At 55.3% G+C, this 16,084-nt stretch overlaps 4 protein-coding genes across 4 annotated transcripts; 2 read left to right on the top strand and 2 right to left on the bottom strand.

The window, feature by feature from the left end:
- Positions 1 to 186: 186 nt before the first annotated feature.
- On the top strand, positions 187 to 2,313 carry VDBG_05961 (allantoate permease; the record flags this gene model as incomplete). The annotated part of the gene is made up of 6 exons (XM_003003473.1): positions 187 to 536; positions 590 to 713; positions 780 to 1,509; positions 1,587 to 1,816; positions 1,873 to 2,003; positions 2,078 to 2,313. 6 exons carry the CDS (start codon positions 434 to 436, stop codon positions 2,311 to 2,313), a joined length of 1,554 nt encoding a protein of 517 aa, XP_003003519.1.
- A 1,051-nt stretch (positions 2,314 to 3,364) lies between these two features.
- VDBG_05962 (conserved hypothetical protein) lies at positions 3,365 to 3,802 on the bottom strand (the record flags this gene model as incomplete). The annotated part of the gene is made up of 1 exon (XM_003003474.1): positions 3,365 to 3,802. The coding sequence occupies one exon, from the start codon at positions 3,800 to 3,802 to the stop codon at positions 3,365 to 3,367; it is 438 nt and encodes a 145-aa protein (XP_003003520.1).
- Positions 3,803 to 5,069: 1,267 nt separating this feature from the next.
- On the bottom strand, positions 5,070 to 7,536 carry VDBG_05963 (pre-mRNA-processing factor 39; the record flags this gene model as incomplete). Its single annotated transcript, XM_003003475.1, has 5 exons — positions 5,070 to 5,307; positions 5,368 to 6,564; positions 6,846 to 6,925; positions 7,181 to 7,396; positions 7,468 to 7,536. The coding sequence occupies 5 exons, from the start codon at positions 7,534 to 7,536 to the stop codon at positions 5,070 to 5,072; spliced, it is 1,800 nt and encodes a 599-aa protein (XP_003003521.1).
- Positions 7,537 to 9,023: 1,487 nt separating this feature from the next.
- Positions 9,024 to 14,829, top strand: VDBG_05964 (synaptojanin-1; the record flags this gene model as incomplete). Its single annotated transcript, XM_003003476.1, has 7 exons — positions 9,024 to 10,987; positions 11,037 to 11,584; positions 11,806 to 11,896; positions 11,948 to 12,335; positions 12,407 to 12,565; positions 12,706 to 13,163; positions 14,019 to 14,829. The coding sequence occupies 7 exons, from the start codon at positions 9,024 to 9,026 to the stop codon at positions 14,827 to 14,829; spliced, it is 4,419 nt and encodes a 1,472-aa protein (XP_003003522.1).
- Between the last annotated feature and the right edge of the window lie 1,255 nt (positions 14,830 to 16,084).

Here is a 16,084-nt window from a genome sequence, read left to right on the forward strand (position 1 = left end):
GTGATAATGCTTTTGATGCGACCCTACTTCCACTGACCAAAGTCCTTCCGAAGTCGCGCTGATACAATGACGTGCTAATCGATGGCTCAGCCCACGTTGATAAGTGGATGAAGTCGGAGGGTTTCCGTACGGGAAGTCGGCTCAGTCCCCACAAGGCTAAACATCCTCCTGGATCTCGGTCGGCCTATGCTGCGATGGCGACACTGATAACCATGGACATTGAAGCTATGGCGACATGCTGAAATATATCGACTCTGAATAGAAGAAAAGCATTAAAATGTTTGATAGAAGATGCGATGATGTCCGACGCAGATTCCATCTCATAGGCAACTACTTCTGTATTTTGGCCTCTTACTACCACTGCCGGTGCCAGACTTATAACGCAAGATCAACTTTTTCGAGTCAAAACGGTCCATACAGTATCGAGAAGACCATGGCATCCGATCCTAGTGGAGAGAAGTTGGCAGCTGATGTTGGAGTCAGCTCGCTGAACATCATCCAAAGACCTGCCGACGCTCCTGAGCAGGATGCCGAGAGTATTTGATATGTTCCCCGATGCATAGTCCGACGTAGCTGACATGAGATGCAGACCTCAAAGGTGTATCGGCATCTGATGATGTCGGTCGAGAGTATTATCTGCTGAACAAAGACGAGGATATTTCAGACGAAGAGAAGAGACATGTCCGCAACAGGATTGACCTCTTCCTCCTACCGTAAGTACATGTTTTCGTCTCGAGAACCGCGAAGACGCTCAGAACCTTATCAACTCACACCTTTAGGCTCATGATGGTCACAGCATTTGTGCAATACTTGGATAAGTCTACCATCAACTATGCGGCCAACTACGGTTTGCGAGAAGATCTCGGAATGAAGGGCACGCAATACTCCTGGGCCAGCTCCATCTTCTATTTCGGTTTCTTGGTGTGGCAATATCCCTCCCTCCTTCTCCTGCAGAGACTGCCCCTTGGCAGATACTTCGCGTCGCAGGTCATGGGATGGGGTGTGTTCACCTTCTTGATGGCCGCAGCATCGAATTTTGGAGGTTTTGCCACTCTACGATTTCTCCTGGGGGCCGCAGAGTCGATCCAGCTGGCAGCATTCTTCATCGTTACCAACATGTGGTACACTCGCGAGGAACAGCCAATCCGTCTAATGGCATGGTATGGAATGAGCCCCCTGGCCATCATTGCCGGTTCCCTCTTTGCCTACGGTGTGGGCCACATCGACTCTGATATTGGCCTTTGGAGGTTCCCGTTCATCATTTGCGGTGCGCTCTCCGTTGTTTGGGCAGTGGTTCTCTGGTTTGCACTCCCATCGAACCCGGCCACCGCCTGGTTTCTATCGGAACGTCAGCGTGTTGTGGCTCTCAGAAGAATGCAAGAAGTAGGCACTGGCGTAGAGTCGAAGAAGTTCAAGAAAGACCAAGCCATTGAGGCTGTGCTCGACCCCAAAGTCTGGTTGGCTGCGTTTGGCGTGGGAGCTGGCAACATTCTGAATGGCATTGGTCTGGTAAGTCTCCCTATCCATTTTTTGTCCCTACAAGGGCAGAGATGAGCCCATTTGATTGATCGTGTTTCGACATCTAGTTTCAAAGTCTCGTGATCCGGGGATTCGGCTTCACAGCCCTGCAGACTACCCTTCTGCAAATTCCTGTCGGTGTCATCGAGTTATTCGGCCTCCTCATCTTCTGTACACTTGCCACAATCATTCCCAACTCCAGGCTAGCACTCTCTGTTCTGTGCAATGCCTTCTCGATTGTCGGATCTTCCATTCTGTACGCCTTTGACCTGAAAGAGCGTTGGGCTTTGATGATAGGGTAAGTATCCCTGGTGGTTTGCTGGCTCGCGACCGCTTCATTCTGACGCGGCGCAGATTCTGGGTCATGTTGGGTTTCATCCCTTGCGGCTTTCTGCTGGGCATGGGAACGATCTCTGGCAATATTGCCGGGCATACCAAGAAGGTCACGGCGCAGGGCATCATGTTCGTCACCTATTCTGTGGGATGTAAGTATCGCCTAGACCCGTCCACGGCACGTCTCCCTTTGCGGATTCACCTACTGACTGTTTCTCTTTTGCAGGCATCGTCGGCCCTCAACTGTACACAACGCCTCCTTACCGACAAGGCCTCAGGGCCAACATTGTCGCCCTGGTAGTCGCCCTGAGCTGCAACCTTGCAAACCTGGTGTACATGGTCTGGGAGAACCGAAAGCGCAAGCATTTCTTGGAGACGAATAGGCACCTGCTCAATGAGGGTGACTACACGTTCCGCGATTTGACGGATAAGCAGAACCCTTTCGTCCTGAATGTGCTCTAGGGCTATAAAATCGCCTGTCCGTCTCGATACTTGGCATTCCGACCAGTGCTTGTCTGCAAGCCATGAGGGGTGTGCAGCTTCCGAGAAGACCTTGAGGATGGGCTATGCTATGGCAAGGAACCCATGTTGATGAAATGTGTAGCCAGACTAAAAAAATTACACCTCCATACACTTCGTTGGTGGGAATTAGTTGCCATGAACAAGAGTTGCCGAATATCAAAGCTCCCACTGTGATTGAGTTTCTTAGGCCTCCACAACACGGAGCGTGTCTTTTGCTTTGCATTTTGGCCTCAATGTTGATCTAGGTCGAATACAGTTTGCAAGGAGCTCTAAGCAAATCCTCACATGAATCGAACACAGCACGAGATGACCGTGTCATGCCGGCTAGGGAGGAGATGGCTTTCTGCTGTGTCCCGCCGCAACCTTGATGGATACCGAGCTTCGGCATAAACTCTCGTCCCTGCGAGGATTCGACAAGCCGAGCTCTCAGAGAACTGGTGAGTGATAAGAGTCTTGAACGACTAGGAGAAACTCTGCACATTCTCCGCATGACAAGCATGCCACGCGTGATGTGATGGATCAGCAATCGACAGCCACGCGATATCGACGTGGCGAACCATTCGTGATGCTACCTGTACACGTGCAAGATAACGTAGGGCGGACGGAAGCTTTCTATGGATGTCCCAGAGTCCACGGTCAGCCACCAAGACTTGATATGCAGTGGTGTTGGATGAAGCCATCTCCAGGGCTGATGGTGCAATCATGCTGACCAATTCTAGTATCTCAACAAGGCCTCGCTTTCCAGTTCTGTCCCCGCATTCCCAGCACATGATTGAAAGTGGGTTTATTTGTGAAACATAGGTAATGCAGGCATAAAGATATTCAGTTCGCTATCCTTTAAATAGCAATATATTTGCTACCACTCAGCTATCAAACATGTAAAGTACTGAGGCCAAATTCAGGAACTAAAGGGATAAGGCTCATAGACTGCGGACTGTGGCTCAGAGGTCGCAGTCTCATCAGCGCCGTATGCCCGGGGGCAAACACAGGCTCACGAGGCCTCGCCTGTGTCCAGGTTACGATTCTCGACGGCGATAGCTTGAAGGACCGCAAGGGCATCTGCTTCGCGCCCTTCAGGAACAAACAAATGGTCGTGAAAGTATCCGCTGACGGGATTGACACCCATGCCTGTGGCGGCCAGTCGGGTTGTGATGACGGCTAGGAATCCGACGGCTTCCAAGCTTGAATGCACATTGAGCGTGATCATTCTTGACGGGAAAGCATAGTCGAAAGCGCGCGCTTTGGCGTCCTCCAGTTTCATGATGACCGTGCTGCCTTCTGCCTCGTGGAAGATCATCTGTATCGTGGAGAGTGGAGGGGGAGTCGCCGCCTGTGGGAGTGTGACGAAGACATAGGTCGATGGGTGGAGCACCGTCGTGAGGGTAGCAAGGAGCTTTTGTAGCGACTTTTCGCCGATGGCGACTGCCATCATCTCGATGCTACAAGTGACGAGGTATCGGAACGGACTTTATGGAGCGTGTTGCAATCCGACGTATGCCGCAAAGCGGCGTAAAATGATAACAGGGGTTCTGCATCCAAGCCTAGGAGGGCTTAGGCTGAGCGCGCTCCAGAGCTTGCTGCGGAGCTAGGACCTGTTCGGACGTGCATTCCAGCTGTACATCAAAGCCCCGTAGGCAGGCGGTGATCATTGTATCTCCCGTCCGTCTATGCGTATAGGCAGGTAGTAATCATTGTATCTCCCGTCTATCTATGCATGTAGGTAGGTAGTAATCATTATATCTCCTGTCTATCTATGTATGTAAGTAGGTATTAATCATTATATCTCCTATCTATCTATGTATATAGGCAGGTAGTAATCATTATATCTCCTGTCTGTCTATGCATGTAAGCAGGTAGTAATCATTATATCTCCCGTCCGTCTATGCGTGTAGGTAGGTAGTAATCATTATATCTCCCGTCCGTCTATGCGTAACCTGGGACCCGGATCACTTATATTGAGACCGTTCATGGTCCATGATCTATGAGCTCAATACGATGAACGCAAACGGCAAGCTTGTGAGACTCTTCATGCGCTTGATGAGCCCCTGTACCTTGTTTTCCCAAGATGCAGGCATTGCCCAAAGGTTTGAGATCCACGCTCGAAGACACTTGCAGGGAAAGCGCATGGTGCAGCAATTTGAATGCATCAACTGGCACCACAAGAATTGATGAGAGGCATCTGCGGAGAGCTTCGAGCGAGCTTTTCTGGGACATGAAGGCTGTGCGCAGTCCCTCTCGCTGCATAGGTATGACTTTAGATGTTCTCCTGCCTTGTTCCTGGCAGTTGCATGCGTGCTGACGGGCGGAAGAGTCCTCCCTCCGCTGACGATGCCGCTTTGACAAGATCCGACGCGAGGGGTGGCGTTCACTTGATGGTCTTGCTCTAGAGCGCACGCAAGCTCCATCGCGTAATGTGCCTGTGGCACGAGGCGAAGGGCAATGTGCGCGATGAACCCAAGAAGAGGTCCAAGGCAGGCTGCTTAAGCGGCCCTTGAAAACCTCGCAGATCTCCCCCCGATGCCAAGAGGACACTTAAGCCAGAACACGTTTTCGCCACGGTGACGATTTCCTCATAAGAGTTCATTCATTGCTTATTTCATTTTGCCTGTTATTACCTTTCTGAACACGATCCATCGTGAAGCGGCTGGGACCAAGCGTCCGCTATAGTACACCCGATACAGGAAAAGCATTAAACGTTAGACCGACGCGATCGGTCGCCAGGTGTGGGAGCAAAGTTGCTCCGCCCACCGCTGATTCCCAGCCCCCTCAGTTGAAAGAGACATGCCCTGCCTCTCGACGTCCAGCTCGCCGTGTAGTTGGTAGTAGTTGAAGAATCGAACCTCCGCCTTCGCGTTTGTGGCTGCGTCCAGATCCGCACTTCCCGCGCCATTCTCTTTGGCGTTCGGTGGGGAGAGCTTGGAGATGGATGAAGGACTATCATGATTGTCAGCATGTGGCCTTCGGGGTTATGTGGACTGATTGATGTGAACTTACCCAAAAACCTCGCGGTCGATAAGGAGGAATTGCTTCATGGCGTCCTTACCCCCCCGTTGCAGCAGATACTCCAGGTAGAGCTGGGACAGCTGCTTCTTCGACGCCTGGGAAAGCCTGCTCTTGCTGCGCAGCGAGTCGAATATCTGTTTCACCCTCTCACCGTGCAGAGCCTCAGTCTCCGCGCTGGTCGGCTGCTGCAGCTCAAACTCAAGCCACTTGTCCCAGAAGATGCGGCTGTCGGCGTACCAGTCCACATTCTTCAGGAAGACATTGCGAGCCTCTTCGTCAGTTCCCTTCACCTTCCACAGCAAGAACGCCCATTCTGTGACCATGGCTGCCTTTGTGAAGATGTCGACGTGCGGAGAGTCGATCTGGTTCTTGAACACCTCGATCGCTGCGTCCAGACCGCTGTTGCGGCGCTGCAGGTGCGCCCAGGAGGTGATGGCCTCGATGCAATCCGGCAGTTTGATGAGGATAGAGGCATGGATGTCGCGAGCCACATCAATGCGTCCGCAGCTCTCCTCAAAGTAGGCAAACTGCAGCCTGATGCCGGGCCGGCTGATGGGGACGTGCATCGTAGTGGCGCGTTGGTAGATGATGCGCACCTCTTCCTCCTTGTCAGGCTTCGCAGACATCCACCTGGCGTAGCGGAACCAGAATTCGTCATACAGAGCGCACGTCACCAGACATCGCTCGTACAGGAAAATTGTGCGAGCATGGTCGCCCTCTGCTTCTTCGAAATCAAGGTACTTGTTCCAATTGGCAAGCTGCTGATAGTCGAGCTCGTCAATGTGGAAGTAAGGGCGCTTAATTTCCGACTCGTAGGTCCAGCGACGGCTGACCTCGTTCTGCGTCTGTGTGAAAAGTTCATAGTACCTGGCATCGATCTTCCCGCGGATGTCGCGTTCAGTCTCGAGCTCAGGCCTTTGCGTGCCGGCGTACGGTGCCTCAACTTCGGCGCGGTACGCAGTGAGTACGTCATCGTCGACCAGTTCAGAGACGGGACGGTTGTGCGAGAGCTGACGGAACTTCTCGTAGTATCTTGAGTACTGGTGAAGCGGCAGGGTGACGATACGGCGCAGAATGGCGAGGACGCGGTCCTCTGCCTCCTGGCGCTCCTCATACTCAATGTACTTGTCCCAGAAGGGATGGGCCAGGAAGTCCAGGCCTACGTGGGTAGCACCACGCTCAAAGAGCCTGAGAGTGTTGGTCAGCGATCGATCAGGGCGCTGGGGAGGGATCGGCAAGGCAACGGGGAAGGGAAGGAAGCATGTACAGGAGCGGGTTATTGGTGACAAAAATGCAATGATTCCAACTCGAGCCGCCATGGTGCGCCAGGGCGCACAGAAAGTCACGCGACGTGAAGTGAATGAGTGGTCATATCAGTTCAGCCACAGATTCATGTGGAAATCAACAGAGCCTGGTACATGGTGTAAGATGGCATCCCAGCATTGGGGGCGTCTGTTGGCATTTCTCACCGGCTGGCAATGATGGGGCCAATGGTGACACTCCAGGCTTGCAAGTTCATGAGGAGGGGTTTGAGCGGCCGTGCGGCGTGCTGTCGTGTTGACGGTATTAAGGGATGAGGGGGGGCAAGGGGAAGGAAAACCACCACCACCACATATGCACACAGTACTTACTCCCTGACGAGTTGCGGGACATGGGTCGTCTCCATTTTGAAGGAGCAGTAGTCCGTCCACAAGTCGACAGAATTGGTGATGCTGGCGCATCCACGCTCGTATACCTGCAACGTCCCGTCAGCCGCGGCCTTCCGCATGGATGGTGGGGGATGGACAGAGCCGTGTCAACTCACAAGCTCTGCGGATTCAGGGCCGGCAATGTTGAATTCGAGGTCGGCATATTTCTTCCAGTAGCCGAAGAGGAGCGGAAACTTCAGCAAGAAGCCATCAAAGGCGTTGCGAAGAGCAGCCAGGGCTTGCGGGCTCGAGTTGCGGTTGAGGCCTCCTTCCAGCCCTTCGCACGCGCGAATGAGTTTCTCCCAGGTCTCGAAGTTGTCCGGATCGGCTTCCTGTACACACGAGGTCAGGACAGAGAACAGGCGTTGGAGGGCGAGGATGAAATGTGTGTGTGGCGACTTACGACCTCAGCCTCTAGCTTCTTGATTTCGGCATGCTCCTCAGAGCTACCATAGTGGTCGTAATCGGCCATGATAAGGACGCTCCCAAGCGATCACAGGCAGTCGCACTATCGATCAATGTCGCGGTCGTGTATATGGATCGAGGTAGCTATGCCGCAGAGTAGAGCGAGCTGGGTCGGCGATGGAGCGATGGATTGAAAAGGCTGAACGTTGGACGCCGTCAGGGAAGGCGCGCGCAGAAGGCTGGGGATAATCCTTGGTTGATTGCAGCGCGCGTCGGAGCTTCTGCTGGCGGAACGACCACTGAGATTGACAAGGGGGTCAAACTTTTGAGTGGGGCGGCCAGGCCAGGCCTCGTATTAACTCAGCGTACCTAGATACTGAGACGATGACGCGACGACCCTTATTGGTTCACAAGGAGTGGGCCCCAGAACACTGTTATGTCAGCAAACTGGAGATATCCTCGACGTCGAAAAAAAATCTCGTGGTGCCTCTTCTTCTTTCGTACCAGGCTCGTGATGATATTCATTAAATCAACATGATAGGAAGAGGATGAACGCTACCCAATGGGTAGCATGATCTCAATTCGAAATCTGAAGCCACCTTTTCTTCTGCTCCCGCATGAGCCTCCTTCCCAAACCCCAGATTGCTAGACGGTTCTTCACACTCTCATTTTTCAACACAACGCACATCTCTTCCCAACTGTTGCAGGTGCTTGGTCAACGGATGTGGAACGATGCAGTCGTGTCCGACTGTTCTAATAGAGAGAAAAAAATGCCCGCAACCTCGTAGACGCGCGCACTTGCGTTGGACGGGTTCAGATGACGAGTGCCTCGCTGACGTTGCCTATCGTGCTTCTTTGTATCGTTACTTGACTTTGCGAGGATTTCATCGTTACCACGCTGAAGGTTCTCGTACCAGCCAGTCGAAGGTTTCCAGGCTGCAGGCATGTCCGTTTTTGACAGCTGGCAAAGTGGCTGGGGTGCTACACGTTGGCCGTGCCAAAATGATTTCTCCAAGTGAAAGCAATGGCAATTGCATCTACTGGTCTCAGTATCACACTCAGATCACCACTCGGGCCATTTTGAGAATGTATTCCCCAGGTGTGAATGTTGTGCCAGTTGTCTGGGGCACCCACTACTGGCCTGGCAGGTCATCGTGGTACAGGCCCCCACCCACTCATGGACAGCCCAGCGAGCCCGGGCGAAATGGCCCCCCAACGTCATACCTCGAGGTACCTACAGCTGGAAGCTCCCTGGTAGTCAGCCTCCAGGCCTGCCTTCGTAGCCTGTCCGAACCAAATTCATGTCAATGTTCTCTTTCCTCGTCAGCATGGCGACAATAGACTTATGCGTTTGAATGCACGACCCTGGAGCTCTTTGACCTCGACCGATCACTGCGACTTTCATCGAATCGTACCCACGAACCGAAGCCGCTGGTCGGAAACCCGCCTACCCGCGCGACGACAACTGCCCCCTCTTGATCAATTCCTGCTCCGACATGTCCACCTCGTCACTCTGACCCTACCACCAATCTCGCGACAGCTGGCCTTTTCAGGATGGAACACGGAGGCGGAGGCTCGTGGGGAGTAGAAGTCCCTTCGCCAGAGAAGTCGAGCCAGCTCTACATACGCGACTACCCGCATCGATCCGTCGCCATTGTATCCAACTCCCACGCCCTCATCTTCAGTCATACATCCAGCCACGATCTCACCAGCCAAGGCAATGGCAGCAGCCACCATCTTCCTCAAGTGCAACCTCATCGACCCCGAACTTCAGGCACAGAGACCCCCGTGTCCAAATGCATGGCAGAATTTGCGCCACTGTCGAAGAACACGCTTTCCGACTATCGCAGTCTGATACCGCGGCCGATATTTGGGACACTGGGCTTGATTTCGGTCGATGGAGATGTCTTCTTGTCTGTCGTCACGCACGCCACACGGGTTGCGACCATTCGGCCTGGCGAGACGGTCGAGAAAATCTCCAGCGTTGCCTTCTTCTGCCTCAACAGCGACCGCTGGGACGATGTCGTTTCCATTGACAATCTGGACCCCGATCTGTCCGATGCCTCATCCGTGTACGGACCAGCCGGCTATGGTCAGAACCTGAGTCGCCGAGAGATCACGGTCGAACACCCTTGCCATGACCTCAGGAAACTACTGAGCAATGGCTCTTTCTACTACAGCACCGACTTTGATGTCACCAACCGGCTGCAAGATCGGTCCGTGAACTCGGCCGCCTTCGACATCGACAACTTTGACGACTCGTTCCTCTGGAACTCCTTCATGATTAGCCCCCTGGTCCAATTCAGATCACGTCTCATTCCCCACGAGAGAGAGGCCCTTGACTCATCGAGGATCCTCACATCCGCCATCAGGGGTTTCTGCCGTACCATCGCCATCCCGCAGATCAGTGCTCCTCTGAAAACAACGAGTACAGGCCTCCCTTCGTATCTGACAGTCATATCGCGACTCTCGTGTCGAAGGGCTGGCACGAGGTTCAACTCCCGCGGCATCGACGATGACGGCAACGTAGCCAATTTTGTAGAAACGGAAACGACCTACTGGAGCCCTAGAGGGACTCTCTTCTCGTTCAGCCAGGTTCGAGGGTCTGTGCCCCTGTTTTGGGAGCAGGCGGCAGATCTTCTACCAGGAAAGCAGAACATCAGCATTACCAGGTCGCCAGAGGGCACGCAACCTGCCTTCAACAAACATTTCCAAGACCTCGAGCATGCTTACGGTGCCGTTCACGTAGTCAACCTGCTCAGCGAGGAGAAGCCCGGGGAAGCCCAGCTCAGCAAGCTCTACCACAACGGTGTGCGCCATTCCCCGTTGAGCCAGGTCGGCCAGAATCAGTCTCAAGATCACGCCTTGTTGAGGGAGACGCACTATGACTTTCATGCGGAGACGAGAGGTGCTGCTGGCTACGAGTCGGCTAGGAACATCAGAAGATATATTGAGAACTCGACCGAGGGCTTTGCCTATTATCTCGCCGAGGAGACCGACGATGTGGCCGATGACAATCGCAGCTTGACAACGGTCAACGGAGCCCCTCGCATGGTCGTATTGCTCCAGCAAGAAGGTGTTTTCCGCACCAACTGTCTAGACTGCCTCGACAGAACCAACCTGATCCAGACACTGATCTCCTCCATGGCCATGGAGTCGTTCCTGGGCCAAAGAGGAGAGTACGCGACGTCCGATTTCTGGATGAGACATTCAACCCTCTGGGCGGACAATGGCGATGCCTTGTCGAAGATTTATGCAGGCACCGGTGCCCTCAAGTCATCATATACCCGCACTGGCAAAATGTCCCTGGCAGGCGCCGTTGCTGATATGCGCAAATCGATGCAGAGGCTTTACCACAACAACTTTACTGACGCCGCAAAGCAAACGACCATCGATCGTCTGCTCGGCCGGCTCGTGGGCCAGACGCCAATGCACATTTACGATCCGATCAGTGACTTTGTCGCAGCCGAGATGAGCAAGAGGAGCGCAGAGTTCTCCTCAACACAGGATATCAACATGTGAGTTCGATGCATCATGCCCAGGTCCTGATACTGACACACAAGTCAGGTGGGTTGGCACTTTCAATCTCAATGGGCGGACCCAAGGCATCGACCACGATCTATCGTCTTGGCTTTGCCCCAAAGAGCTGGGCCCAATCCAGCCCGAGATTGTAGCCGTTGGCTTCCAAGAAATTGTCGATTTGAGCCCCCAGCAGATCATGAACAGCGATCCCACACGGAAACGATTGTGGGAGAAGGCCGTGAAGCGGACACTCAACAGCCACTTTGAAAAAGCCGGTGGCGAGCGTTACGTGTTGCTCCGGAGCGGACAGCTTGTCGGTGCCGCGTTGTGCATTTTCGTCAAGGCATCCTCGCTCAGCAGCATTAAGAATGTCGAAGGTAGTGTGAAGAAGACGGGAATGTCTGGCATGGCCGGCAACAAGGGCGCGGTCGCCATTCGGTTCGACTACGCCAGCACCCCCATTTGCTTTGTCACGGCTCACCTAGCAGCCGGGTTTTCTAATTATGACGAACGCAACCGCGATTACGCGACTATCCATGACGGTCTGAGGTTTCAGCGCAACCGCGGCATTGATGATCATGGTCAGTCACGCGGTATGCCACTACACGCAACGTGTTGCTGACAGCCACACAGACACGGTCATATGGCTTGGTGATTTCAATTACCGCATCGGTCTGGGTCCTGATGCTGCCCGGTCTCTCGTCAAGAAGAAGGACCTGGCTACGCTGTACGAGAACGACCAGGTATGTCTGCACCGCTCAGAGTTCATTGCCACAGTTTACTCACATTTTCCAGCTGAATCTACAAATGGTAGCTGGTCTATCCTTTCCCTTCTATTCAGAGGCGCGCATCACGTTTCTGCCCACCTACAAGTTCGATCTCGGGACGGACGACTACGATACTTCGTAAGTGGTCACATGAAATCGGGGTATGAAGCATTCGCTCACTGTGCGTAGGGAAAAGGCAAGAATTCCGGCCTGGACCGACCGTATTCTCCGAAAGGGGCAGAACCTGCGCCAGCTGTGCTACAACTCAGCACCGCTGAGGTTTTCAGACCATCGGCCAGTCTACGCAACGTTCCAATGCACTGTCAACATTGTCGACGAGTCTCACCGCGAGCAGATCAGCCAAGAGTTATACTTGCGTCGGAAGCAGGAAGTTGGGGACCCTTCGACTAGTCTTGATACTGAGGACGAGGACGACGAAGACCTTATTGGATACGACGCTATCGAACCCGGACTACCACCTGCCAGCTCCGACCGGCAAAAGTGGTGGCTCGACAACAAGCAACCGGCGAGGGCAGGCGTGAAGCCGCCACCTCCGGGGGCAGACGGGCAGAGCATGGTTTTGAACCCCAACAGACCGGCCAATCCGTTCGGCGTGACGACGGAACCTGACTGGGTGACGGTATCAAGATCGCGCGTTTCGTCCTTCTCGACGAACTTGTCAACGTCGCTCTACGAGCATGTGAACACTCCGGCCGACCTCTTGACATCAACGGCGCCCTCGGCGCGCAGGGCGCTTTCCGCCACCATTTGACCCTTCCACTCTCCCAGCTCCGCCGCCACGAAACAGTACGTGGGTCGATGGTAGCTCAAACTCGATGCAGAGAGCCGAGACACCACCCCCTCCTCCCCCTCCGAGGCGCCAGACAGCTGGGCCTACGGGCAGCTCGAACCAGTCGGCCTCCATGTCGGCTTTACACAAAACGCAGGCTGTGCCTCCGCCACCGCCGCGACCGTCATCGGCTCTTTCGGACCTCTCTCAGCTCTCGCAACAGTCACGTGGAAAGGCAGCACCACCCGTGGCAAGAAAGCCATTACACCTGAGCTCAACGTCGCCGACGGCAAGCCCGTCATCTACGAAGAATGGGCATGGTATTCTGAGCGATGAAAAGCCAAAGCTTCCTATGCGGGCAGCGACGGGGCCTGTCGCGCAGAACGGCCAGGGCGGGCCGACGTCGCCTGCCAGCGGCGTGCTGAGGAAACAGCCGATGGCCGGGGCGATGGCCTTGCCAGGGATGCGAGCAGGCGAGAACCGGCCCAAGCCTAAACCACAAGTGCCGACGAAGATACAGAAGAAGGCACCGGTTGACTTGCTGGATGCCCTGGGCGATGACGAACCACGTGGTGCGGGGAGCTGGGAGACGTTGACGCCCAGCAGCCACAGACGGTAGATAGCTGGACAGTCGGAACGAACAGAAGACGTGAACAAAAGACAGGGTGGCGATATTGTTTTTTATTTTTGAGAAGGGTGTTCCCACGAGCAACCTGGTGGTCTGGTGTGGCATTGGGCGGGGGGGGGGGGGGGTCTTGCAACGGTCAAGCGGGTCAAAGACTTTACGAAGTGATGGATGCAAATACTATACTAGTTTTCGCGTGCCTCGACGATTTCGACCCTCAATCCTCATGACTCGGAGACGCCAGCGACTTGAACAGCCCAACCAAGTGCGACGCGGACGCGTGTGATGAAAGGTCTCGCTCGCCTTTTAGGTGCCGCACTTAGTCTCTTCCGAAACTTAGTTTTTGCCATTCCTCCAAACAGCTGGATCGGATGGCGCTATCAGTCTCATCATTCCAAAGCAGCACAGGCGACACGCACTTGTTCTTTTTCGGGCACGAGAGCTGAGTCGCCCGCAAGCTTTGACAGCGTCGTTTCTTTCTCGAGAGGGCGTCCAGGGCGCATATCATGCTAGCTCCCCCTCGCGTGTGAGGAAGGGATCAAACCCAAAAGAGGGCCTCGCGTTGTCTGGTCCTGGCGACCGACTTGCTTTTAGACTTTGGGAGTGGACTCTGATTTCCTCAACCTCACCCAGACACCACGCGCTACCGCCGCTGTCGCCGTCGCTTGCTCACCTCAACCTCATCTCTCGCGCTCTCCCTGTCTCCCTCTTTCTCACGCATTCGTCGCCATTCAATCTGTCTCCCATCCCTCCCTCCCCCCCCCCGCCCTCTCTCTCTCTCTCTCTCTCTCGCTCATACACACATACATCGTCTGGCCGCCATGGACGACACATCCTCCTCACAGACAACAATGGAGCCGTCGGCGCCCACGCCGAAAAGACAGCCCCCCCTCTACACGCCCCTGGCCGCAGCAACGCTCGAGCGCATCAACACCTGGCGCACGACGAACCTCCTCGCCGCAACCTGCACCTGCACCGACCCCCCGACGCCGCTCCCGCACCCGACCTCGACCTTTCTCGCCGCCCACACCAACTTCTGGCACGGCACCTGGACCTACCGCCGGCACCCGCCGCCCCCGCCACCGGACGACGACTGGCGCCCGGACTCATGCCCCCGCTGCGCCCGCCTCGGCGCTGCCGCCCCGGCCACGCCAGATCCCACCCCGGAAGAGCAGCAGCACGAGCAGCAGCAGCCGCCGCACGCCTCGGCCGGCGCCGCCTCCCTCGTCCGTCGGCGCCGCCCTCTCCCGCATCGCCTCGCTCTGCCTGAACGCCCGCGAAAAAAGGGGGCGGCCGCCCAAGCCCGGGGCCGGCAGGGGGCTCGGTCTAGGACGAGGGGGCCCAGATGCAGCCAAGCCGGGGGGCCCCCACGGCCCGGACACGGAAGACGACGATGACGACGACGACGACGTCCCCAAGCGGCAGGGCGGGCGGGACGGCGGCGCGCCTCTGAAGCAGCAAGTCTCGTCGTCGTCGCTGTTTCGAAAGATGAGGCTGCGCAAGTGGAGCTTCGAGCGGACGCCCGCCAGGACGGCCGCCGCGAACGCGAGCAGGGGCCGGCACGCCGTCGGCCGAGAGGAGGAAGACGTCGCGCGTCACGGCGGCGGCTGTTGCGGCCGTCAGCGCGCCGGCGGGGCGTGCCGCGTCCGAGTATAATCCCTCCAGCGCATCGACGGGCTCCAATCCTGACGATGCCGGGCTGGAAGGGTTGAAAGTGAAGGCGGCGCGAGAGGGGGATGCTCGGCTGTCGAGGGCGAGGGAGCTACTTGAGAGGAAGGAGAGGGCGAAGCGGCAGGGGGTCTAGTAGTTTTGTCCAACCGAGCATTGCAGTCAGGGTCATAGAGAACCTAAACATGAAGTGTTACTTCATAAAGACGGTAGACCAAGGCACGATATGATAATGATTTATGAAATTTAAAACTGCTCTATCATTCTTCCGGGAATGTCCCTACTGTTGCAAGGAAGCCATTCTTCTCATTTCCTTGCGCTTCAACGACAAAGGATACTTGTACTCATCATCAGTCGTGCATTTCCATCTCGCAGCCAATTCACGCATCAAGCCACACATCACGTGCTCGTCTGCCATCCGCCCTGGTCGCATCTACCCGGCATCCACACATGACATTGTAATCACCGTCACCAATAACCCAACATGAATGAACTTTGTGTTTTTTTCTTTGTCTTTGAGACGTAATGGACACGGGCATTTGGGGGGGTGGGGGTGGGGATGGAGCAACACGTTCCTCTCCTCGCGAGACCGAGCGACAACTGGAGGACCACTGTAGGAAAACCGCAACAAGAAATCAAGAGAGAGCCGTAATCTAGGACACTCAGGGCAAAAGGGGGCTGAGGGGAAATCAAGTGTGGATTATTCGGGCTGGGAAGGAAAGGGGAAAATATCGAGGCAAGCGGGGGAAAGTGATAAAAACGCAATGGGCAGCGTGGGTCATCTTTCTGCTGGTTCAACGACGCCTGGCCAAACGGCAGGTGAGGTCTCCCCAGAGTGATGTCCCATGCCCCCCTCCCACGTCCCAGAACCCCGCGAGGTCCCATACCAAAACCCATGCGGCCAAGCGCATCTCCCAAGTCCCCGCCGTGTCCGGAAACACCTATCACTCCATGCCCCTTGCCGAGAGCACCAAAGACGAATCGCATGTATCACCAGCTAGCCTTCTGCCAGGATCCGCTCGGCGCCTTCTTCTGTGGCATCGTGCGGAGCCCAGTAGACCACCGGAGTCATCATTTCACCTTGGGGATGGTTGAGCCAAGACGAGAGAAGTGGTATCGAGAGAGGAAAACTTAGGGGGCAGCGGGAGCAGGCTCCTCAGCCTTGGGCTCCTCGGCAGCGGGGGCAGGGGCGGCGGCATCGGCCTTGGGTCCTCCTTCTTTTTTCTCCTTCGAAAGCGTCGGG

This window comes from Verticillium alfalfae, genomic scaffold, assembly GCF_000150825.1.
Source record: "Verticillium alfalfae VaMs.102 supercont1.7 genomic scaffold, whole genome shotgun sequence".
NCBI classification, from domain to species: Eukaryota; Fungi; Ascomycota; class Sordariomycetes; order Glomerellales; family Plectosphaerellaceae; genus Verticillium; species Verticillium alfalfae.